The 26,051-nt window shown below is 34.1% G+C and overlaps 1 protein-coding gene and 1 pseudogene across 1 annotated transcript; one reads left to right on the forward strand and one right to left on the reverse strand.

Moving 5' to 3' along the window:
• LOC124829155 (DNA polymerase epsilon catalytic subunit A-like) lies at nt 1–25,696 on the reverse strand. The gene is made up of 49 exons (XM_047302624.2): nt 25,390–25,696; nt 25,120–25,185; nt 24,957–25,016; nt 24,702–24,797; nt 24,246–24,406; nt 24,035–24,123; nt 23,711–23,928; nt 23,159–23,245; nt 22,882–23,016; nt 22,471–22,593; nt 20,631–20,714; nt 18,739–18,903; nt 18,468–18,644; nt 18,063–18,176; nt 17,729–17,833; nt 16,676–16,794; nt 16,394–16,565; nt 16,229–16,323; nt 15,886–15,991; nt 15,701–15,780; nt 15,415–15,591; nt 14,945–15,032; nt 14,730–14,810; nt 14,180–14,323; nt 13,642–13,737; nt 11,417–11,617; nt 11,231–11,285; nt 11,005–11,147; nt 10,455–10,924; nt 9,203–9,338; nt 8,922–9,119; nt 8,752–8,826; nt 7,605–7,795; nt 7,263–7,443; nt 7,104–7,168; nt 6,194–6,332; nt 6,001–6,102; nt 5,659–5,742; nt 5,091–5,165; nt 4,510–4,569; nt 4,155–4,417; nt 3,974–4,022; nt 2,872–3,032; nt 2,603–2,669; nt 1,820–1,930; nt 1,480–1,650; nt 1,188–1,385; nt 694–800; nt 1–548 (listed from the first exon to the last, which is right to left on the reverse strand). Exons 1-49 carry the CDS (start codon nt 25,546–25,548, stop codon nt 188–190), a joined length of 6,660 nt encoding a protein of 2,219 aa, XP_047158580.1. The 5' UTR covers nt 25,549–25,696; the 3' UTR covers nt 1–187.
• Nucleotides 12,161–13,377, forward strand: LOC148201702 (uncharacterized; annotated as a pseudogene).
• Nucleotides 25,697–26,051: the final 355 nt, after the last annotated feature.

Consider the following 26,051-nt stretch of genomic DNA (forward strand, 5'->3'; position numbering starts at 1 on the left):
TTGTATGACAACAGAAATATTTCATTAATCATGGTAAACATTTCATATACACGTAATTTACATCATGGATATGATAAATAGAATAAAAGAATTGCTTTGAGCAGTGTCAAGGTTGAATAATCTCAATTGCAGGGACCCGTTGTATACATTGATATACAATTACTCTGATTCTAGGCACTAATTTAAATTATCTAAGTTCTAAAATCCAAGAGGTACACTCTAGGAGAAGCTGGAATTTCTGACGAGATGCTATGTTAAAGAAAACCTGCATCTTTCTACGAAATTCATTTGCATCTTCCTTGCAACTAAACGAGCCTGCACATGCGCATTGTTCTGCCAAATGCGCAGCTTTCACCTGATGGCACTTGATACACACCACATCTTGCAGGTGGTATAGTCGTTCTCTTTGTCTTACAGTCTGAAGAAGAGCATTTTCCATCACCTCACGGTCATAAGGCTGCCCACACTGTGGCACAGCACAACGCCACTCCTCAGTTAATAAAGCCAAATCCCGGCACAAGTCCAAATCTCTGCAGTCATTACAATAGCTGCACCCAAAAAAACAAAAATTAAAACATGTGAATACAGGAATCTTAATGCCTTTTCTGCGTCCATGGTTAACATTGTTGGGATAGTCAACCTCGAGTGAGAAATCTTTTGCTCTCATATAATGAAAACTTGTTAACTTTTTACCTGCATATGACGTTGGATAAGACGAATGAATGACAAGGATCATGAAACTCGGCTTCGGGAGCAAACTCTCTAACACCAACATATTTTAGCAAATTCTTTCTCAACACCTGCAAGTGAACGAACCAATCAGAACTACTTTTTGGCTCACCTCAGCGTAGAGAGATGAAAATCAACAGCAGAAGAAAGAAGTCATTCAACCTAAATTACTCAAGGAAGTATATGAATCTGCTATGGAATTATATGCATTTAAGAAGGAAATATCTCATGGCCTCTGAAATATATTAGAAGTATTCTGTGTGAACATACAGCAGCAGTACCACAAAAATATAATATTATTAACGATAGTATGATGATAAGACAGCATTAAGTCATTCAAGGAAAACAAGTACAAAAATTGTAGCAAATCCCTCTTTAAGACATCCTTTATTATGTTATGAAACAAATAAATGAATAACTGTTAAGAATTTTGCTAGCATTGCTTAAACAATTATTACCAAAACTTCATGCTGCACACTTTGGTCAAGAGCCAGGACAGCACAGACATGCTTGATAAATTCCAAGGCAGCATCCCCTCTGTGTAATTCAGGGCCTGGTGATATACTCTGGTTGTTTTCTGATCTGCTCACCCCCTTCATATGAAGACTAATATCGTGAACAATTCCCAGCAGTTTGTCCGCAAAGTAAGAGCTAATCTGTGGAATAGAATATTATGCAAAAACAAAATAAGTATAAACTAATCCTTCGAAAGAAGAAAACATGCAATTTCAGTTACTTCTGCTGTTATACCTGTTCTTTGATATACTCTGTTATTTCTGATTCAAAAGCAGCTGCAGCTCCAATGCTTATTGATGGAGTGCAGGTGTCACCATCCTTAAATGAGGCCCTGATTTGTGCTTGGTTTTGTGCATAATTCCAGGGAATATACATGAATTGAGAAACGATGAAAACAAAATGGTCCTGTAGATAGCCATAATACGAACAACAAAGACATGAAGAACGCAGAACAGCTCCTGTATTAAATTACTGGCCATTCGATTTTAAATACAGTACATTAATCTTCAAATGTAAAGACACCTTCCCTTCATCACATCAGTATTCGAGCTAAAATTTTTACACGGTAACTTACTTGGACTTTTTTTGGCAAGTATTCAGCAATGTTCCAGCTTGATATAATGTCTACTTGGGATTTATCATTCATGGCTTCATCAGATTTTACTGGTATTCCACCGTAGTTATACTGCACGCAGAAAATCACAATGAGAACAATATATGATTACATTATGTTGGAGTGAATAACATACAAATAAAAATACACCAACTTTTCAAAGTTGTACAGTAAAAACTAATGACCTTAACTAGTAATTAGATCATTAAGCACTTGGTCACGATCAGTATGCATTTGATGTCAAACAAAGTATAACCCAACTGGAACCAAGGACTGCTAGGGATTTGTAATATTTGGTTGACAACTACGATCACACCATTACCAAATCATATACCAGCTTCATCAATCAAGCATATTTCCCTTTTCCTCTATCAGAATCAGTGAAGAAACTCAGTACTCATTTTGGCATCAGAATCAAAACCTCTCCCGCAAAGATGCTATTTCACATACAGACAACCCAACCTTATCTCAAATACTTTCTCACTAATTATAAGAAATTTTTTATGTCCCGTGCCTTTGTAAACATCCAAAGTTCAATTATATTATTATTTTTCTAACCAACCATTAAGAATTATAATTATCAAATGAGTGGCAGACCTGTATTAATTAATTATTATTCTTAGGTGCTAAGCAATCCAGGCCATTCAAAATTGCTTCAGAAATAATTTGAAGAAAAAAATACCTTGCGAGTGTAATTAAAACAGTGAGGTCTAAACAACGAACAACAAAAAATCATGACAATACCTGATCCATGAATAGCAACGAGCACCAGAACTGTAATGGTTCAAGCTCAATCCATTCAAATAAATCCCTACAAAAATAAGTAATACATGGTTACATAAAACAAGAAGCATCACTCTAATGTCAATTAAGTTGAATTTAAAAGAAAAGGAAAAAGACTCAACTGAGTTATTCTTTCATCACAACTTTATGCAATTCATTTAAATTATCCAAAGATAGCGAAACAATTATATAATAAAAGAAAATTAATTTATGGCTTTTGCAATACTGACCTAGATTGTATAGTTCTTAGCAAACTGTCACAGTAAGCTTTGGCTCTAGACAAATCATATTTCCCTGTGTCTATAATAATCTTCGTGAAGTTTGCAAATACAATTGTAGCACCTAACTTGCGGAACTCTGCCAACAATAATGCAAAGACCTTTTGCATGACCTAAAAATATCAATGCAATCAATAGACATTAGTGACATTCAATTAAAAGAATTTAGTCTAGATATTTAAATCACAATGAAATGAACTAATAAAGGCACAAAAGCCTGGAAAAGAAAAACCCAATTTAGAGGTAGGAAAGCACATACTCTATTATGATAAGGGAAAAATAAAAAAATGAATTTAATTACATTTAGCAGTGTTCCCAATACAATTTGGTTCAGTTTCCAGCAAAAGAAAAAATCATCTGAACCAATAAAAAACATGTGTGGTGCAGTTTGGTTCGGTTGAAATTAATTATGCAATCCGAACCAAACTATTGCAGTTTGAGTTGGTTCAGTTTTTGCAATTTCAAAACAATTTTGCAACATTTTATTTTTTGAACAAGCATTTAACTTAAAAGCATTACCATTGAACGAATTTAAAGCAACACATTACATATTAGTTGTTGTCAAACATTTCATAATTACAGTAAAAAATACAAAACAAGATAACCATGATGAAAAGTCAAATAATTCTATACTACATTAATGAAAAAGTCAGCTGCAACAATAAAAACTAGATTTCTGACAGAAATAGCACTTAGAATAATTTTAATTGATAAATGCAAAGATCTAAATACTATATAAATTAAACCGTATTCAAATTTAATGAACAACTCAATAATAAATGAAATTTACTTACATTTAAAAAAATAAAAATAACATGGAAATAATAAATAGAATGCACTAGGCAATTTGGTTTGGTTTTCAATCCCACACCGCCAACTAAACCAAACTGAGTGGTCTGGAGGGAGAACAAAAAAACTAAATACAATTCAATGAATTTGGTTTCAGAGTGGGCAGTTCTTCAGTTCGAATTTCTGTTTTCCAATTAGGATGGCTCGCTTTTAAACACCCCTAATTTCACTCACTATAGAGCTTCTTTTAATGTAAATTGTTTACCTTGTGGAGTAGCTGATGGAGAGCTGGATCATGAAGTTTTGATTTAGGGCTGCAATGTGGAAAGCAGAACAGGAATTAATTAGACAAAAAAAATAATAGGACTGTTAATATGTCAGGTAGTGTGGACCCATAAGCCCATTTGTGTGGTTGTTTAACAACGGGTAAAGAATGTAGTAAAAACCTGCAAAGCCATCTGTACAGATGCTGCAAAATTGAATCAGCATAAACATTTCCTGATGTCACTGCATCTGCTAGGCAACGCTGGATCAACTGCTTAAGGACTCGAAAGGCATGTGCACAAGAGGTAGACTCATCAAAACCATTCTGATCATTCATAGAAAATGCTCCAGAATCATGTTCGTGACCAAATCCTAATAGAGTGCCTCCTTCCATTTCATTAACTAGGCTGTACTTGAGTAGAGCATTTACAGCCAGGTGGTGTATCTGCATACAAATTAATTAATAAATAAAAATAAAATCATCATTAACTTTTAATTCTCATTCAATATGGGGAAAGTAACTTTAGATCATTGAACCTTTAACTCCACAGTTACGTTTCTATAAGCTCCAGGATATGTAAGAACAGGTTGTTGGACCTATTTTCAAATAGCACAGCCGTCAAGTTGAGCAATCAAATATAAGCATTTTAAATCATCAAATAATAACAAATAATGAGGGAAAATTATTCACCGGTGACAATAGTGGCACACTTTAGTATTTATTCAAAAACCATTGGAACCCACAGTTTAAAATCTTATCATGTATGTCAGAGTGGTGAATTAGTTCATCATAAATTTGTTACTAAATCTGGGAGAGTTCCCAACAGATAACATCTGTTATGAAAGAACAAGTTAATCATGGCAGTCATGTTATAAAAGGTTGTTACTGCTTAATATTTGTAAAAGAATAAATTAACATCAGAGTGGTTGAGTACAGTACAATAAAAATCAGAGTGGCTGAGTACAGTACAATAACTGCAGCTTTCATAAGAATACAGAAATCATTTTTATTCTCAATAACAATAATAATAATCATTTTTTCAAAATTTATAAGTGGAAAACATTAGGGTCTGCAAAAAATTGGGATAATAAAGAACCAAAATAACTCCGTGGCATACCTCATCAACAAAAAAGTTCTGTTCGCCATTAATCCCACCTAAATCTGGAAGGCCATCATCAGATATCCAAAGCACCTGTACAAATGGAAATCTCCTTCATGAATTATCATTTTAGGAACTATATAATGAATTACAAAATGTTCAACCCTGTCCTCTAAATAATTACAAACCCACATTTGAACACACAAAAGATAAAACTATTTTGTTCATGTGAGGACACAAGATGTAAAACATCAAAAACAAAAGAAAGAGCAATAAATTTTCTTTTTGTTAAGTCTTAGAAAGTGGATTTATATCTTACTCAATCACAAAACTAACAAGGGAAGATTTGCATCCACTCATTTAGTATAAGTTGACCATAGTTTTAATCAATTTGGGATATCCAACATATTCTCTCACATTGAGAACCATCTCAAACATGAGATAAGATATTTTTGACTAGTTAGATAGCAAATCGATTGAGATGACATAATATACCCAACAAGTCAATTTTGTAGGATTAAGTCAGACATAAATTCACTTTCTAAATACGATATTACAATAACTTCAATCAAATTAAAATTAAAACCTGTTGATTATCACGCAACGCCCTTGAAAAGAAGATATCTGCCATAAATATGAGCCAGTCAAGTTCAAAGTTCCCCAGGGGTACCTGCAAAGGACATGCACAAGAAAACAAAATGTCATACAAATTAAAAAATATAACTTCTCAACTAAAAAGTATTTCCCCTGCAGGAACAATTAATGGCATATAAAGAGAGCTACGAATGTTTTTACTTGTCTTAAATAACCACTTTTGTTAATTGAATTTTCCTTTTCCTAAACTATAAATTTCTTTTACAAACAAATATTTTTATCTATTTTTTTATAATCTCCCCCCAGTTATGTTTCTAAAGATTGAAGTACTTACATGGGCATATCTTGAGAGAGCAATTCTTTCATTTAACCATCGGACTGATGCAGCACAACGTTGCATTCCAACTTTACCAGCAGTTTGTTGCCATCCAAGAATCTAAACAATGACAAAATTACATATATTATTAAAAAAAAAGGTCTAGTTACAGATATGCTTGAAAAGGACTACTTGTTTCAAACATTTTTACCTGGTACTGACTATCACGTGCATTGTAAGGAACACTCAGGCATGGAAAATCATCTAGAGCACGGATGCCCAATTTTACTAATTGAACATTAGGGCATTCAATGACAGCAACCATAGGCACATGATTTTCCCTTCCGTGACTAAGATTGAGAGAAGTGCAAAATAACTCAGTCCAAAAAATGTAAACAGAATATGGCATTTTAAAATTTCAGAGCTTGTCGAATTTCATAAAATAAATAACTGGAAAGCCTCAATCTTTAAGGACCATAAATATTAGCATTGTCAAAATTTAAATCTGCTATCACTCGCAATCTCATTTTGAACATTAATTAATGTAACATTTCCACATAAGACAAAAAATCAACTTACCCATACATGATAGTCATATGGAATTTATCGGTTAAAATCAGATTCAGACAGAACAAACCTTATTTATATTATAATATAAACTCAAGTGCTACTACCTTATCTACATTACTCAATATTCAAAATCTTGTTTCACTCATGTTACACTACAGGCAACAAACCCACCCTAAAAGAAATTGTATGAGAAAACTCCCCCATGTTCTTCTTCACATTTTAAGAACTTCATACTCTAAGAGAAAAGTCCTCTGCTCTTTGTTATAGGTAAAATTCTAAAAATTTTACTTACAGAAAAATCATTTTATAAAATCCATGAAGCATTAGATATTTTTTTTCGAAGTCTACCTTTCATCTCCAATTACATTATGTTTAATTCCTCTACTCTACACGTCCCTAAAAAAGTTCTACTTCTCCAATAACAGCATATTGAAATTTAAGAGACATTAGAATGATAATTAAGGTGAAGAGAGAAATTATGAGAGACTTAAATAAATGTATTTCTGAAACGTTCAAAGAGAGTTATAGTAAACCAAGATAGAATAGATAACCTGTGACTATTTATTGCTCTTTGCATCACTGTTTCAGCATCCTTGACATGGGCGACATAGTCCACCTGTATACAGGACATAATTATATTCAAACTTGATACAGATTAGTTTTTAAGTGATACTACAAAGTAAACAATCAGAAAAATGTAGTAGACTTACCTTAAAATTAATGTCATTCCTCGGAGGTGGGTCAATAGACAAAGCCTGGCAAGCATCATGAAATTGTCGTTCAAGAAAAGTCGGTAATAAATCTTTGTTTTGATAGGGATTAACCACCACAACAGTTATTGCTTTTGATGCAGGAAAATATCCAACATATATAGCCCGTCCCTCAGAGATGCTGAAATTCATAAAGGAGTATTAAATATGAAACTAAAGCTTTAAATATATTGGAAGAAAAACAAAAAAAATAACATGAAGTTTCAAAGCAAATACAACTATATGTTTTTAACATAAATGAATGAAGAAAATAATCTCTGTAAATAAGGAGCCTCCACTTACCTGTGGTACAAATAAAAGAAGGATAAAGACTGTTCAAGATAAACACATTCTGTCGTAGTCTTCATGTGCAATTCACTCAAATTCCATGGTTCATGCAGACTACGTTTATTGGCAGTTTTATCCACCTTACATACGCAACCAAGCTGGATTAATGCATTAAACTCCAGTGGCACCTTTGTTTCATATATTCCCTGATATAAAATTGTCCATTAAATTCAATGTAACTACGCTGATCATATATATTTTACACTATGAATATAATATTCATAATACAATTTAAGCTCTTCATTGTAACTTAGTAACATAAATCCAAGAATTATACGGGGGGTTGTAAAAAATGATTCAGATTTGAGAGAACTCCCATTTTATACCATATAAAAGGTCCTGCAAATTTGGAACACAAATAGACCTTTCGCACATTGCCAAATTCATATAACCCAAGTTTATAATAAAAAAACCACAGTTCATATCACAACTTTTATCAGTCAATGTTGAAAAGTTCGACTTTATCATGAGCCAGTCTAGTAATTTGCTAATCAAAATGAAAGACACTACAAGCCAGGAAAATATTTTGAATGAATAGTGCATATTCAATGCCTTGCTCGGAAGAAAAAAGAATCTAGTAGAACTATATTTTAATGAGGCCAACCATACTCTTGCAAATAGATGGCACATACAAGTGTTCAACACTGAAAAAACTACCTTTAACCCTGGGTAAAAGATAAAGACAACTTCGTATATATTGAAGTCAAACTACCAACTAGTAAAATACAAGAATTTACTGTACATCAAATTAACAACAAAATATTGGGTGAACAACAAATTGTTACTCCATTCAATAACTTTTTGTATGTGTTAAATTCCAATAATATAACCATTGATTACATTGATATGATCTCAACGCTTATGCTACCAAATTTTCAATAAATTGGGCATCTATATCTAGATCATCTTATGTAGACATTTGCTTATATTTTCAAAATTTATAAGTTAAAATTTTATAAAAATTAAGTTAATCTATGCAATAACATTCAAAGATTGGATTATTAAACTTTAATATATACAATTATTGAATGTAATAACATGATCCTCACTCATACTACATATACAAACACACACATACAAGATGATTAGTCCGTATGCTGACCTCAATATCAGGATCCGCTAGAAGAGTTGCAAGTTTTTTGCTCACTTCCCCATATTGAATTTCACTAATTGAGACCTGCAAAATTTTCAACGTAATAATGATACATTTCAATGAAAAAGTTAACAAAATCTACTAAACCTGAAAAAAATAGAAGCAATAACACCAACTACCTCATATAAGTTATAATTCAGCCTTCCATGAGGAAGATTCTTGTTAACACGTTTACCCATAAATTCTTCAGTAATTGGAGATCTTGAATTGAGGTAAAAGACTCTAGGAACAGAAACAGGAATCTTATGCATACTCCCATCAACAACAACCCAAGCAACAAATTGGCCTATCAGTGAACTGGGAACTAATTGTATTATCTGAACCACAAAATTGGATAAGAAATTTTAAAAATCATACCAGTCATTAAGAAAATTGACTACTTGCAAAAAGTTAACCATACCTGCCAATGACACTTCGTTAAGTCTACCTCAAGCCTTTTAAGATATGAACTGACATGACTTCTTCCTAGATTCCTCTTACCATTTATTTGTTCAGAAACACCATTCATGCGATTAGATATCTTTGATTTCTCCAATCTGGGAAACAAAAATCTCTTCTTTAGTCGGGTTTTGTTCCAACAATCAAATGTATGGCTTAAAGGATGGTTGGTCAGTTAATAGTTTTTTTTATCAACAATGTTTAGTTGTTAGTATTTGCTAGTGGAGGAAGTCGAACCAACAACCTCTACGACCCTTCCTTCCAAACCTATCAAATCAACCTTATATCTCCCAAGTGTTAGTGGGGGAGTAGAACCACAACCTCTCCCACCTTCCTTCTAACTTTACCATTAAGCCAATCTTATATCTCCGGTTGGTCAGTTAATAGTAAAGTGAGTCAAACAATGATATAAACTTACATTATAAACTTCAAAACAGGGAAAAAGCTTCAACGATAGTTACCACACCATGAAAGCCAGCCATTGTAGTAAGAGTCAAATGCCCCATAAAACAACATTCTTCCAATGTAGGACTCGTCTTTTTTTGGTAATAAATATAGAACTCAAGTCACATACATTACAATTGATCCTAACACATTATTCATGATTGGTCCTTCACATGTTACAGTGGCCCAGTTAAAGAAAACTGTAGATATTTGTGGATATCCTATTCTATTTGGACAACTTATATACAGTTCAATGGGTGTTACGCTCCAATCAAATTTAGAGTATCATCTCAATAATACACAATGACATTTAATGGAATCCACCAAGGTGAAACTCTGATTCTGATTGAAAACAACAACAATGATACTGTCCATTTTAATTCTCTTAAGTTTCAATTTCGTTTTCATTTAAGCCAGGAATAGTTTAGTAAGTACTAACATCTCAAGATGTCACACTAAAGGCTTGGGTCATACAAATTCTGAAAAAAACCAATTTCATAATATACAAGAACATAGCAATGCTAAATTCCCCCTTTTGAGCTTTTGTATGATCTAGCTCTATTAGTTATCATGTTAACGGTGTCTACCAATAAAATTACATGCATAATGCAGAAAAGAAAAGTATCAGCAGAAGATCCAAAGGATGTAGGTTTAATACATTGTTTTAGCTCTTTCAAACAACCCAAGACTATCTTTTGGGTCTTGCTCTTAATGGGAAGAAACCACACCAAAGAGTTCCTAATACCAATGCATGAAAGTGAGCACTTTACCTTTGCTTCTTTCTTCTTTCCAGAATATTTTTCCACATTCGCTTCTTTACTTGAAGCCATCCCTGATAATCTACATTTCTGTCTATATTTTCATACGTTTCATCTTGTTGTGGTGGTGAAAGTAGATTTTTCTTGCTGCTATTATCTTTACTATGCTCTTGCTCTAAATCTTGTTGATCACTGAGCTTCCTTGAATTTTGTTCATTATTAGCTTCATAATGCCTTATAATTGGTCTAGGTCCGTAAGTAGAACTCCTACCCTTGTTTCCAAAGTCCTCTAACTCATTAAGAATCTCATCATCCATCTCAAAAGAGACACGATTTGAGTCATTATGCTTTTTCAAGTGCTCGTTCTTGTTCATTGGTTTAAAGGCATCAACTATTTTCCGTTGGCGAAATTTGTCCTCCTTCTCCCGAACTTTTTTGTGCAACCAATCAGGATGAGCTACCCTAGGGACAGGGTTTGAAACCTGCAGGCATTAAACTCCTTTAGAAAAGAGAGCAAACAAGAATGGATTATTTCAAATCCGGACAAAAGAATTCAATAAACCTTTTGCATTGCAGCAGGAATAGTGACAATCTTTTGAATTGCAGAACTAAGCCGCTGCTTGTAATAGGACCAATCAATTATTGAACGAATGGCAACTTCCAATGAAACTTTGCACCATTTTCGGACATAGAACTTCATTACCTCTGCATACATTAAGCATACACCTATTTAGAATATGAAATACAATCATTTTGTTTTGTCTGAATTAAGAAAGTAAAAAAGTTACCAGCATCAGTTTCAAATATTGCCACAGGAATAGCACGCTCACTAACTGGTGTGCCCTGCAAAGGCAATAACCTTTTAAAATAAAAGTAACTAGGAAATAAAGAAGTTGTGATGATTGTAGGTAGATGAAAAAAGGAAAATATATATTTGCGATTCACAAATTTTCTGTATCAAACATGGACCATACCTTTGGTTCACTTGCAACTATGTACTGACATCGAAGACCTTTATCTTTGACCATTGTATCTCCAAGAAAGTCAGCTAGACGTTTAGCAGTGGTAACAGCACAAGACTTCTGCTCACCATAATCAGCTAAAGATTTGCTCATGGTACTTGATTCTGATATATAATCAAGCAACTCACTGTCTGCGATATCCTTTCCCTGGTTCTGTATGACAAAGATTTGATAAAATAAGGAAGCAAAAAAGTTGTACCTAGTCATGAGCATCAATATCATAAAACTAATTTGAACCAAACATATATGAACTCTCTGTTAGACCTCTTATAAGTAAGAACTATAAGAGGAGAAACCAGAAATAAATAGGACAGTTATTGTAATAGTTTTTGACAGTTTTGTGTTCAGTTTGACAGTTTTCCATATTTTATTAGGGCCAAGCATAACTGCTTTTAGGCAGTTATCAGAACAGGAGAAAATAGAGAAAGGGAGGGAAAAAGGCATATTAGATTGGAGAGAAAATCTGAGAAGGGAGAGACCAAGCTCGGTAACTTGGAAGATGCATCCTGTCATAAGTGTTGTTCTATTTCAATTTGTGTTTTGCTGTGTTTTGTGCAATCTGGTAAATTATAGACCAGATCTTGTGACATCAACTGGTATCAGAGTTGTACGTTCCAAGGGACCCTCACGGTGACAACACAAAGCATGGAAGCAAGGGTGGAAGCATTGGACAGGGGGTTGGAAGGCTTGTTGGCAATGCAGGTAACAATGGCAAAAATTTCTGAACAGTTAAACGAAGTGAAGGCATCTATACATGAAATTAGTGAGACAAGAGGAAGAGAACAGTGATGGCGGCCAACCATTTCGTGCAGGTGGCATGCAACGGAGCCATACACCGGAGCCATACACGTGGATGATACAAAGTGGGTAGGTGGAGGAAGTTAGAGATACCAACTTTTGGTGGTGAGGATGCATATGGATGGATAAACCCGAGTAGAGCGATATTTTGACTTAAAAGGGATGGCACGAGAGGATAAATTACATGCAGTGAAGGGAAGGCGCTGACTTGGCATCAATGGTAGGAGTTTTCAGAGCACCAACCAACTTGGGAGGATTTTAGGGCAGCAGTTATTAGATGCTTCCAACACACCATGGTTGAAAATCCTTTTGAATGGTTGAGTCTAAAAGCAAATAGGCTCAGTGGAGGAATATCGGGAGAAGTTTGAACTCTATGCTGGTTCGTTAAAGAATAGAACCAGTGTACTTGCAAGGCATATTTTTGAATGGGCTTAATGAATTAATTAAAGTAGAACTTAAACTCTACCCAATAGAGAGTTTGGCTGATTTAATGGATTGTGCACAACAGGTCGATGAGAAGAATCGATTGGCTGAGAGAGGGAGCATTACTGGAAGTAGTTGGAGTCGACCAACTCGAACATCTAATAACAATCCTTACCAGATCACAACAGAATTGGAGCAGTTGCTTTTCAATTAGCTCTTCCGTCAAAGAGTAAGATTCATCCGGTATTTCATGTCTCTCTATCAAAGAGGGCTCTTTCGCCCTCCACAAGGCCACAAACTCTACCTCCAATGTTATCACAAGAACTAGAATTACTGGTCACCCCGGCTGCGGTGAAAACATGCGCAATTCCCCCAATGGGACTGCAGAAGTGCTAATTCAGTGGACAGATCTGCCAGAATTTGAAGCCACCTGGGAATCCATGTAGACCATTATGCACCACTTTCCTTCTTTTGACCTTGAGGACAACGACTCTTTTTGGGGGGGTATTGTTAGACCTCTTATAAGTAAGCACTATAAAAGGAGAAACTAGAAATAAAGAGTCTGCAGGATCTATAGTAAATAGGATAGTTATTGTAATAGTTTTTGACAGTTCTGTGTTCAGTTTGACAGTTTTCTATATTTAATTAGGGCCAAGCATAACTGCTTTTAGGCTGTTATCAGAACAGTAGAAAAATAGAGAAAGGGAGGGAAAAAGGCATATTAGACTGGAGAGAAAATTTGGAATGCGAGAGACCAAGCTCTCGGTAACTTGGAAGATGCATACTGTCCCAAGTGTTGTTCTATTTCAGTTTGTGTTCTATTGTGTTCAGTGTAATCTGGTAAATTATAGACCAGATCTCGTGAGAGTAATTTAATACAATTTCTATACCAGTTGGTTTCTATCACTCTTAATAATCATTAAATTGTTTAAGGAACTACAAATTAACCAGCATACATCAAGAAGATCAAGCCAGCGGTTTGCCACCGAAGCAACAGCTGAATAGCATTCTTCTAATGATGAACCATGGAGAAACTTGTCAAAAAGTTCAGCCTGTGACAAGAAAAGTGTTTCACATTAGAAAAAATTGAGAAAAGAACAGCCATAAAAAAGAACCTCAACATTGAACAAAATGTTTTTATTTTTAAAATGTGATGGCAACGCATTAAGGAAAATACACAAAGATAATTTCATCAAATCTGTTAGATGAGCCAATCCACAAAATAGATTACCCACTAAGTTTGGGGGTACTATTTCCGCAAATTAGAAAGTATAATATAGTTACCAATTTTTGTGAAAAGAATCAGCCATTCCTTATAAACATTAATTCATCCACTTTGATCAGTTTTAGTTCCACAGATGTTAAAATCTTCACTTATCATCAGCCTTGTATTAAAAACATTGACAGGTTTATCATTCCCATGAACAGGCATCAGGGAGAATATTGTATGGCATTGCAATTGAAGATGATGATCACAATTCTTTATCAACATACCTGGAAAACTTTGATTAGCTTCAGTTCACCTCTGCGCTTGATCTCAAAACCTTTAAGCTCTGCAAGGGTTCCGTCATCATTAAAAACAGCATATCGCTTCTTAATCAAAATTCCTTCTTCCTTTGAAGCAGGAAGGATCATTGCCTACACCAAATCAAAGCCATGTAAGCAATTTACATATAGTAAATCTTAGACTTTGAATTTAAGCATGCCTTAACCCCTTAAAATTGGTTTGGAACCTAAGGGCTGCCTCCCAACACTATGTTAGAATTATCTCAAGTCAATATAAAGACTTGAATTTTTCCCGATACAACGCCCAGCACAATTTGGTTTTGTGTGGAAACAATGGGATGGGTGGCCCAATAATAGATCTACAATAAACTCAGATATCATCATATAATTTGGGTTTTATGCTTAAGCCAACACTATAAAATCTACTCATAAAGTGAGAATTGTCCCCTGCTTATAGTTGCTACTTTAGTCTATCACTAATAAATCAATAGTAAAACTCGGGAAATCATGTAAATCATAAAATATCCCTACATTTTACCTTGTATGGCCCATCCACCTCAAATTCAATAGAGCATTCACTATGAGTTGTATAAGTTTTCCTGATTGGATCTGTGAGTGTCTGTCAGAAAATTGAAAGAATGAATTAATAACAACCAATAGCAAAGAAACTGCACTAACTGCAAAACACTGAGTCAGAAGAGTCTCCATCAAATTGTGAATTAAATAAATCATTTACTGATAAAACAAGCTGACCTGATATTGATCATTTGTATTATTTATTGCCACATCAACATTAAGCATAACACAAGGGTATGATATTGTGAACTTCTTCTTTGGGTCTCTGAAATCCATTAAATATTATAATTATTACTACATTTATATCAAGAGCACTCAAAATTATTGATAATTAAATAGAGAAAGTGACAATTTGGAAGAAAGACAGGGTAAAAAAGTTGAAAGCAATATATTGGCTACAGCTAACACCTCAAACTACACTGAAGGCATGAGGAATGATACAAGAACATCCAATCATCCTTATTAAAAATTAGGCACCCAAATAAATGTCCCTTAATATTGGAAGTCAGCAATTTCCTAAAATTCTTCATTCTATGAACAAATTAAACAATGATTGTCTTAGAATAGCCCGTGTTAAGCAACTAAAAGAAAAACAATAAACTAAAATTTCAAAATATGTAGTGTAATTATATATGAATAGAGCATACTTTGTTTTAAAAGTGAAATTTTCCGGAAAAGATCCAGGTAGTGCACACCAAATACCATCTGTATCTAGTTCAAGTGGTTTTCCTATTTTTTCTACTAGCAAGCGGGCATTCTGAATTATTTTTGCACCAGTATATGTCACTACTCCAGCCATTTCCATGGAATACCATCTTGCACCCCTGTAAGATAAACATCAACGCAAGGGATGATTCGGGAGGAAAAAGTAGGAAACGTAACTAAATGAACTCCAATGAAACTTCAGGAAAATACGAAGTTCCATTTACTTACTTGCGCATGACATATCCATAAAAGGAATTAAGTATACACTTGTGAGCAAGTTGCAATGAATCATAAAGCACAACCATATCCTGATGCATGAAATAATTATAATTAAATCCTGTCATAATCGAGTATTGCTCATAGTAAATGAATAACTTGTTGAAGAACCTACAAGTTACAAATATCTTTTATACCTGTGCTTCTTGGATCTTCATAGAATTTCCACTAGCCTTGGCCTCTGACAATTTTCCCTTCCAAACCTTATTGAGACCTTTATATTCATATCTTCTATCCCGGAAACTTAAATAAGATAGCACAAAATAAGGGCTTAGTACACGGCAAGCAACAAAAGAAAAAAGTGCAGTAGAAATTTAACGAAATTCTAAGGTTAGGACACACTGTATCTATGGACTGTATAACTTATATGTTCCTCAGCTTATGAACATCTAAGGAGATAATAATTACTTTCTGCCTCTAACTACATATGCAAAGGTTAACTTTACCATTCAAAATTAATCTTCAATGATATTTACTCACCTGCGAACAGTGTCAACATAAAATGGATTTTCCCGCATGCAGATTCCTGCTTCACGAATTTCAGTAACAGGTTTGTCAAGTACCCGCTTATATGCCTGTGGAATCCATCAAGATTTAGTAATCATGCATTATTCAATCAAACATGTTCAATGAAACAGCCATAACCTTCTGGCAGTATTTCTTTAAACGATCTTTCAATCTTGATATTTGCTCTGACTTGGGAAGGTCAAGAAAGGATTTTGATGACCTCTTCTCAGAATAGCGGGGTAAGGATTTGTTGTTCTCAGAATCATCAACAAACTCTGATTCTATTTGTGTCTTTAAAGCATAGTAGTCACTGAAGGATTTCAAATAAAAGTTATAGTCAGTAGTTTATTAATTTTCTAAAAATTTCCTCAAAAGATCTGCAGAACAGGAAACATTAAGTGAAAAAAAAAAAAATTACACCTTTTCTTTGCAATGAATGTTTCTCCACGCCAAACCCACTCAAGCTTACGTAGGCAAGTCTTTCCAGGACGATTAAAATCACATGCAGTGCAGACTTCATCGGTAACAATTGATGGTGGCTGCAATTATGAATGAGAAGAATGGGAGGTTCGTATTATCAGAATTTCAAAATTCAGGATGACAATCTTAGTGGAAAATTGAAGCAGAAAACAACAACGATATCCTTAGCTCCTAGCATTTTACATCAAATGCTTATCCACACTAAAAGTTTACCATAAAAAGAGCAGAAATTGTTGTGATAATGTGGTGAGATGCATTGCCTCTATCAACAATAATCACAAGTGTGTAAGACCAGAACAACTCCATGCCACCAGCTGAGTATTTTAATATATGCCCGAGACTACATAAATGTCATCTTCACATTTAATATGCCTCAAACTACATATTGTAGTCATCCTCATATTTTACTAGTTTTATTAACATTATTTTGAAAAACCATCTAAGGAAAATAGGAGAGCACTAGGGATATTTTAACAAGTAAATATTCAAATTAGTCATGTAACATAGTGTAATGCAGGAACAGAAGAATTCAAACAGATAAACAAATTATCTTATTTTGTCTGCTTTGATAATTAAATTCTGCACTTTATAGAAGTAAAGACTTATTTTCAATTAATAAAACTCGAATACCAGGGTTAGACCCATGCCAACCAAGGAAGGTCATTGTGTTCACAAAGGCCTAAATAAGGTCCAATTGAAATTAGGAGAAGGGGTGTGAAATGGGTGAGGAAAAGAGTAAAACGTGAAGGAAAAGTTACAGTATGAGAATGAGAATCTGAGAAATAAGGGAAAGCTTTATGTTGATAGGGATCATGTGTATCTTTCTTTCTTTTCAGCTCATAGCTTGGGTCCAAAGGATTTTCTTCCTTGGCTGGGGCATTTTGCCGTTTTTTTAATCAAAATACACTCTCACTTCTGGTGGATAGTGTTTATTTCTACCAACATGCATATCCTGCTAAAGTGCAGGAATATAAATTACAAATATCATCATACCTGAAGTCGGTTTGTTAAAATTATGTTTGGATACATAGCAGCTACATCCAGGTGATAAATGAGGGGACATTCTTCACGTGTTGGCACATCTCGTAATTTTACAAGCTGCATGCACAATGAGAAGTGGTCATCTCTTATTCAAGGGTATTGAAATTTTCAGCAGTTTAGATCACAATAAACAAATGTGCATATCTTAGTCCATGTAATGACATATGAATAGAAAATAATGATCTTAAAATCGTAAAACCAAACAATTAAATTACAGCTTTACACATGATTATAATACACAAGTAAATACATGAAAATTTGATCAGACAAAAATCAGAATCAGTACCTTTTCCATGATTGCATTTCTTACTTCGTCATAATTAGAAACAGATTCCAAATCCATCTTGCCCTCCACTGTTATAGCATACTGTAGATCTCGATCAAGGTTGTTGATAAGTTGCTGGAACCATGCCACTCTATGGTTAGTCAAACATATTTTAAGAAAGATAAACAATATCATAATAGAGTTAATAAAATATAAACTAGTAGAATTATGGTTTTCATGTCTGTTCCAGTGGTGCACCCCCTTGGGCATACACGCAAGAGATTTCCTTATTTTGCAAAGAAAATAACTATAATTGGAAGAAATAATAAGTAAACATATGAAAATTGTAAAAAGATTGTATGACGTGATTATAATAAAAAGGAGAGCTAGTCACCAGTAAAGTAATTTAAGATAGAAACAACAAACCTGAAAAGCAGATGGCTCTAATGTAAAACTAGATGGGATGTCAGATCTGAATACACCACTTTCAAGACATTCCACATGACCACCAATGTATGTCTCACTCTCAAGAAGATGATTATTATAAAACTTCTCTGGATCAGACTGGTGTTTGTTAGGGCATATAACATTGGCCTTGTATGCCTGTAAAAGATGCCAAAACAATTAAACTGAAAGTAGAGGACGTTAAATGAAAAAATTTAAGCAGAGAATTCCACCATGAATAGTAAGAGCCCACCTGCACCATAAGCAACATTTCACATAGGGTTCCACTACCTTTGCGCAAAACCTCGTCGGGTGGCATAGGTATAATGGTTGCAAGAGAGAATATAAAGGGATGAACATAAGTTTTATATAAGTAATAAGTTGCCACTGCATCAGAAACAGAATAGGAGGCCATCATCTGCAAAAACATTTAAAAAAATATGATTAAGATGTCTCATGACCTGGATGCATAACTTTTCAGATTTTCCAATGTCAAAGTAGAACATACTCCCTAATCCTGAGAAGAAGAAAAAAGGCATAAATTAGTGCAAATAAGAAAGGGGCAATTTTCACCCTATGAACTAGCTTTGGGGTCATGTTAGGGTCAAACCCACAACGTAAGATGATCTCGGAGTCTACATCTGTTAAGAAGTGTACTTTAAGCCTAACTCAATCCTAAAAACCAGCTTGTAAAGTGAGATTTGCATCTATTTATATATTATAAATTGGCCTTATCTCTAGTCAATGAAGGACTTCCAACACACCTCCCTCACGCCGAGGTATATACATCTTGAGCGTGAGACTAGACATTAATGGGTGGTCCGATAGTGGCCCGATAGCGGATGGAACATTATATCCACACAAATCTCGCTAGGATAGGCTCTAACCAAGCTCTGATACCATGTTAAGAAGTGGACTTTAAACCTAACACAACCCAAAAAACCGGCTTGTAAGGTGAGATTTGCACGCACTTATATACTATAAATTGGTCTTATCTCTAGTCGATGTGGAACTTCCAACACATCCCCCTCACGACGAGGTATATACATCTCGAGCGTGAAACTAGACATTAGTGGGTGGTCCGATAGTGGCCCGATAGCGGGTGGAACCATATGTCCACACAAATCTCTCTAGGATAGGCTCTAACCTGACTCTAATATCATGTTAAGAAGTGAACTTTAAGTCTAACTCAACCCCACAAAATCAGCTTATAAGGTGAGGTTTACACCCACTTATATACTATAAATTGGCCTTATCTCTAGTCAATGTGAATATGTCCACACAAATCTCTCTAGGATAGGCTCTAACCTGGCTTTGATACCATGTTAAGAAATGAACTTTAAGCCTAACTCAACCCCACAAAACTGGCTTTTAAGGTGAGGTTTGCACCCACTTATACACTATAAATTGGTCTTATCTCTAGTCGACGTGGGACTTCTAACAACATCCATTAATGGGTCACTTATCATATTATATGTGCACCAAGCCTAATAGTTCTAAGTGTGAGAGGAGTATTGGGAAAAACTCAAATCACACATTGACTAAAGCTGGTACCAGTACCGTATATAAGTGGAGGGCCAACCTATGACTTAACTTTAGGGGGTTGTAATTGGGGGGAAACACAAATTTCACTTAGCCAAAACAATGTATACATGTGGAGAAACCCACGTATCACTAGTTGATTTTGTGAGATTAAGTTATCAACTAGGGACAATGCCAAGATAATGTACATAAGTTGAGAGCCAAACCCCACCCATGAGCTAACTTTTGGATAGATTTAGGTCCAAAGCCAAAACCTAAGAAGTTACATATTTTCCATAAGTAGAACCCAAAACACCGACAAATTAGGAGACATTTGTTTTACACAAAATATAAGCATAAAGTAAAAGGCCAACTCCTTCAAATTACCATAGCAATGTCACTCAAACAATTGTATCCCATTTTATTAGGAAAATAAAAATGTCCATTTTAGCGAAGAATAGCAGTGGCAATCAAAATGAACACTTATTTTTTGCACAATCATAACAATTAAGCTAACAAGACAAAAAAGGCGTTCAAATAATTTTACTACTATGATTCATACCCAATACATCATATCAAACCAATTTAATAAAAAATAAAGACATCAATTCAAATGAATCATACCTGAGGCTTTTCCTTTGCAAATCGAACCATGTCTTCAGGATGCACCTCCACTGGATCATATCCCAACTTTGCTTTTGTAACAGCCTAAAGAAAACAAAGAATGAAAAGGACAAATTTGGTTAATTAAAAATTTATGAGCTGAGAACTTATTCCTGCTTTACTTATTATAACATGCAAGGAAACTGTTCAATTTAATATAAAAATAAAGTTCTTTTTCAAAACTAATAAGTATAAAATTCTAAAATGATTTTCCCAATATAGTAAATAAATTATGCATGGTTAAGTGGATAGCTTGTTGAGCAAATATTAGTTGCCTTCGTGCACACAGCTCATCCTCCTGCAGTTACAGGGTGCCAGGATAAAAATGTTTACAATTCTATTGTGGTTGAAAATATATGGTACATTTCCAGCTTGATAATTCAGTGTCACACTGAAAAAGAAATTGTTAAGTATGAGCGTACAACTACTTTGCATCAAATAAAAAACTGTTGCAATTAGTATAGTAGGTGGTTATCAATTAGCTGTTACTGATTTGGTTAGTTGGCTATAATTGTGAGACATTGGACTAAAACTGTGTATGAAGTAAACAATAGAGTCCATTTTATATAAGTTAATTACAAAAATAGTTATAGGAGATTTTATTCCTTTTATATATGATATAATATGCCTTTGAATCAGATCTATAAAAATATCCTAACAGTTATAAAGTTTCTAATTGAAAAAAAAAAACTCAAAATATAAAAGAATAAATCCTTATATATAATCTTAGACACTCTAAATATTCAAAGACAGTATCATCAGATGTTTCTTATATTTCTCATACCCCTGCTAATCTCTAGAGAACAATTCATTTCACAACAAATAATTATAAAACAATTTATTTACACCGAAATTTTGTTTATTGGTGCAAAATTGCATGTGGAGGTGCTGAACAGTTAGATATAGGACTGAATGAACACTTTGGCTGACGATGGAGCACCTTTTAGCTAGGAAGATGAATATAGTAAGATACAGAAGATACAGGGTACAAATTGGAAGAACGAATATAAACCCTCTATTACAAAGCCAAAGACAGCAAAAATGAAAAGAAAATAAAAGCTCTCCAATCCTCAGAATATTGGGCAAGAAGTTTCCACTAAATCAGTTATAAACCATGCACCAATGAGAAGCCATAAAATTTATTTTATCTCATAACACAGAAACAGCAACACATTCTATACAAAGAGCGTTTGGCTTCATAAGTGCTTCATAGGTTCCAACTAGATTGTCCACGGATCTTCAAAAGGTAGTAACAGTGCACCAACATAAGGATTTTAGTTCCTAGCTATTAGTATCCATGTCTGACACGTATCTACATCTAATACTTTAGGATACTTTACAAATAGTTATCAATGAAGTATCTAATCTATAAAGCAATAATACTTTTGTGGAGACAATAATTTATAAATTTTTTATTTTGACATTTAATACAGTGATTTTAATTTGGATTCACATAATAGCAATCAAAAATTTATTGTTTTTTAAAAAATATATATATTTTTCAATATGCATATTCCAAAATAAGCGTATTTGCTTATCAGATATGTGTTTTATCCAAGACATGAATCATATCTGTGCATCATAGGTTCCTAATCATGCAAACTGAGAATTGTAATTTTGAACTGTCTCAGAGTAAACACAAATTATTTCAAAAGTATGTTTTATCTGGCTCACGAACGAGAAGTTAGAACAATACTTAACAATATGAAACATAAGTTCTCCAATACATAGTTTTTATCATGTTAATGATTAATAAATTGAATTATGCAAACAGCTGAGAAATCGAGGTCAAACTTTGTACCTTCAAGCCTTGGCTCCCCTGAGGGAGATAACTATCACGTTTAACCCAAGCAAAACAATCCAAATGGCAAGCATATTTAGCACGACATTCCCCTTGGTTTGTGTCGCATTTGAACCCCAATTCCTGAATGATTAAATAACAGTGATGAAAATAGAAGGAAAAAGAATGCCAACTAAACAAACTTAAAAGAAAACTATTTGGTTTGACACTTTCACGATAACAATAAAAAGGGAAACCAGATAACAAACATGATTTGTCCCAAAACTGTGACATAACATAGTCTAATTCAAGTTCAAATACTATGCTAACAGTTGACATTCTACAAATTCAAAGGGTTTAATAGAAAATAGATATGCATCCAACATAATGAGATGGAGAATTGCACAGAATGCTAACAAAAAGTTAACATACATCACTCATTTTCAACCCAAGATGGGTTGCCCTTCGTTCCAGGAATGGCCAATCAAAAAAATCACCATTATACGTCACGTAGATACCAGGTTTCACCTCTTGCATATGAGAGAACCACAATCTAAGAAGCTCAATCTGAAAAAAAAAACTCAAATGTCAACAAATTAGACTAATCATTACAAATAAAGAAAACCACACACTGGAACAGATTTTCAACAACGAAAAAAGATAACACATACTATATACTTATTGCTTATGGATTCAGAAGTACCCTTACCTCATTTTGAACATTTGTCACTTTAAAACACCCTTCAAACTCTGGTTTTGGAGTGTACTCTATATCTTCTATATCATCCCCGACACACTATAGATAAAGCAAATAAGTTATTTAAAGTTATCAGCCCATGACAATGACTAATGCCGTACATTATAGTTTCTCATGGTGCAATTCCTGAATCAGTTAACAACAACATTTCATGCATAAGAGCTGAATAATTTATTATATTCCAATTTCTACCTAATTTGCCATTGAAAAAATTATGTAATCTCTAGTTGCATATCTAAAATTACAAATGAAGTTGCAACATTATATTCAATACTTTAATGCAAATCAATCATCCTCTGTAGACACAAAATTTGGGTTGTTTGGGAAATATAATCTCTTGCAGATAAACAATCTGAATAAAATGAACCATCTTTAAAAGAAAGAGGAAGAAATCAGAAGATATTGATAACGAGAATACTAATAATAAGTCTCTTTTGATGAGATGTTGGTGGTTTCCTCTGAATTAAAAATAGTAAGAGTGAAAAACAAAATTATGAAGTTTACCTCCCTATTTATGATTAAATACCCCTGACCATCTACCATGTATGAAATCATCATAACTAAATCATAGTCAGCATCAGGAAACTTTAATGGAAGTTTTGTGGTCTCAATGTCAAATGCACAAACTCGAACTTCAGCACGCTGCAGAAGATCTGTCCTCTTTTCAAGTTTAACCCCGTTATTGGACACTCCAACATCATACCACTGGCCACACCGTATATCTAGGTAATATGTTTTTGCAAGTGTCATGATAAATAGACAATAGCATAGCAATGGACAACAGGATAACAGACTAAATATTAAAAGCAAAAAAAATTCAAAAAGTACCATTGTCAATGGCAAAGCGAACATGATAAGGAACATCATATTCTCGAAGATCAGTCAAGCAATCTAGAAAGTCCTGAGGTCTATGTTCTCTGATAAGCAACAAGATCAGGTAAAAGAAAGGTTTAACTAAAATTATCCAAGATGAAAATATATGCCATTGCATAAAGGAAGTAATATGCGAATGTGAACTAAGATGTGAAAATTGATCTACCTTCTTTCTGTTGACATGGATACAAAGGCTTCTGCAGTATCAGACTTAGCCTTATTTCTTTCAACAGAAGGCATCAGGTCTCTCTTCACATCCATCAATTGTTGTACAGTATCAAATGAAAGCTTTAAATAAGATTTTCTTAATCCTGATAAATGATTTTTCTGTCAAAAATCAAGAAAGCGTCAGAGTCCATTTATAAGTATAAAGAAAGCAATCACAACCCATTTGAATCAAAGCATGAAATTTTAAAGAAAATGCAACCTCAGATTTAACTTGCAGATAGGCATTGTCAAATCCACAAACAATTGCAAGAAACTAATGCAGACTATATCAAGACGAACCACATTCACTTGACTTCCAATTAAAAATATTACTGGTGCTGAATGTCGTATTTTAAAAGATGTTTGTGGTGTACCAGACAAAGTGAAGCATATAAGACATGTATAATTTGCTTACAAGATCCAGGTCTTCTTTGTCTATAATTTCAATATCAGCAATCTGACCTTCGTAACGTCTTCTCAGGTATGCTTCAACATCCATCTCCATTTTATCCTATTAAATTAAATTATATAATCATAATTAACACAACATCATGATGGTTACTAAAAAATAAACACTGAATCAAAATATATCCACAACGGCAATGAACAGGTTTAGATCAAAACGTACTCCATAGCCCCACATATGACATACAAGAATGTTCTCGCCTACCTTTGTAGCTACATAGAAGTAAGGCCGAAATCTGAGTTTTGACTTGAATGAAGAGCCATCCTGCAACCAGGATCCAATCAGTAAACTATTCCTTAAACCAGGTCACTCTTTGGAGCAAAAATAACTTTTAACTTAAGCAATCTTTACCAAAAAAAAAAAATACCTGTGTAACAAAGTAAAGATCGACACAACTGTATTCTTTGTAACTGTTTTCATCCTGAACAGATGACTGCAAAAGTATGGAAAATCATGAATAGGCTAACAATAATGATCTATTAAAGCAAACCAACTAGTTGAGACTGTATATTGTAAATAGGAACCCGAAAACTCGACTGAGACAATTGCAATTCAATCATTCTTCAGCTTTGCTATGTAATAACGCTTCAATTCATACTTAATCAGTGCTAGCGAAATGCAATAGTAATGTGCTTACCGATGCAAGAGTGAGTAGCCATCCGAGCCGCTTTTCACCCTCTGAAAACAGATCGAACCCTAATTTAGCTTCGAGTTCGTCCTCGGGGTTGCGGTTTAGCTTCCGCTTTTTCGGTGCTCTGGTATCTCTCCGGTCACGTCGTCGACCATCCCCGCTCATCGTTGCCCCCAACGAGATCGAAGGATTTGGCGTTGGCGCTTTTGAATGAAGGTTACGAGAGTTTGGGAAAAACTGCTACTAGCGTGATTAGAAGATTGGGAACGGAGGGAAGACACAATCAAGACGTTTTCCCGCGCTTTTTCCCCGGCCGCAAAGTAAAGTTTGGTCCGCAAATAACCAACCCGACGAACCGGAACGGTCCAAATTGAATAAATTATAAAAAAAAAAAAAAAAAATATATATATATATATATATATATATATATATATATATATATAAACTTTAATTGGTTCGATTCTCTTATTAATCTGTCATCTATTTCCGTTACAAGTTATTTATCTATTATTTTTTATTATATTTTACATAATAAGTATTGTTGCCAGGTAAATTTGAGAAATCTTACTGTATAACATCAGTATAATTTAGTATTAGAGCACATAGGTGTATTAAAATAATGAGACAAATTATTTTACTTCAAAATAATCTTCTAATATAAATAGGAT

The sequence above is a fragment of the Vigna umbellata genome, chromosome 3 (genome assembly GCF_029865625.1).
Source record: "Vigna umbellata cultivar VRB3 chromosome 3, Vumbellata_1.0, whole genome shotgun sequence".
NCBI lineage: Eukaryota > Viridiplantae > Streptophyta > Magnoliopsida > Fabales > Fabaceae > Vigna > Vigna umbellata.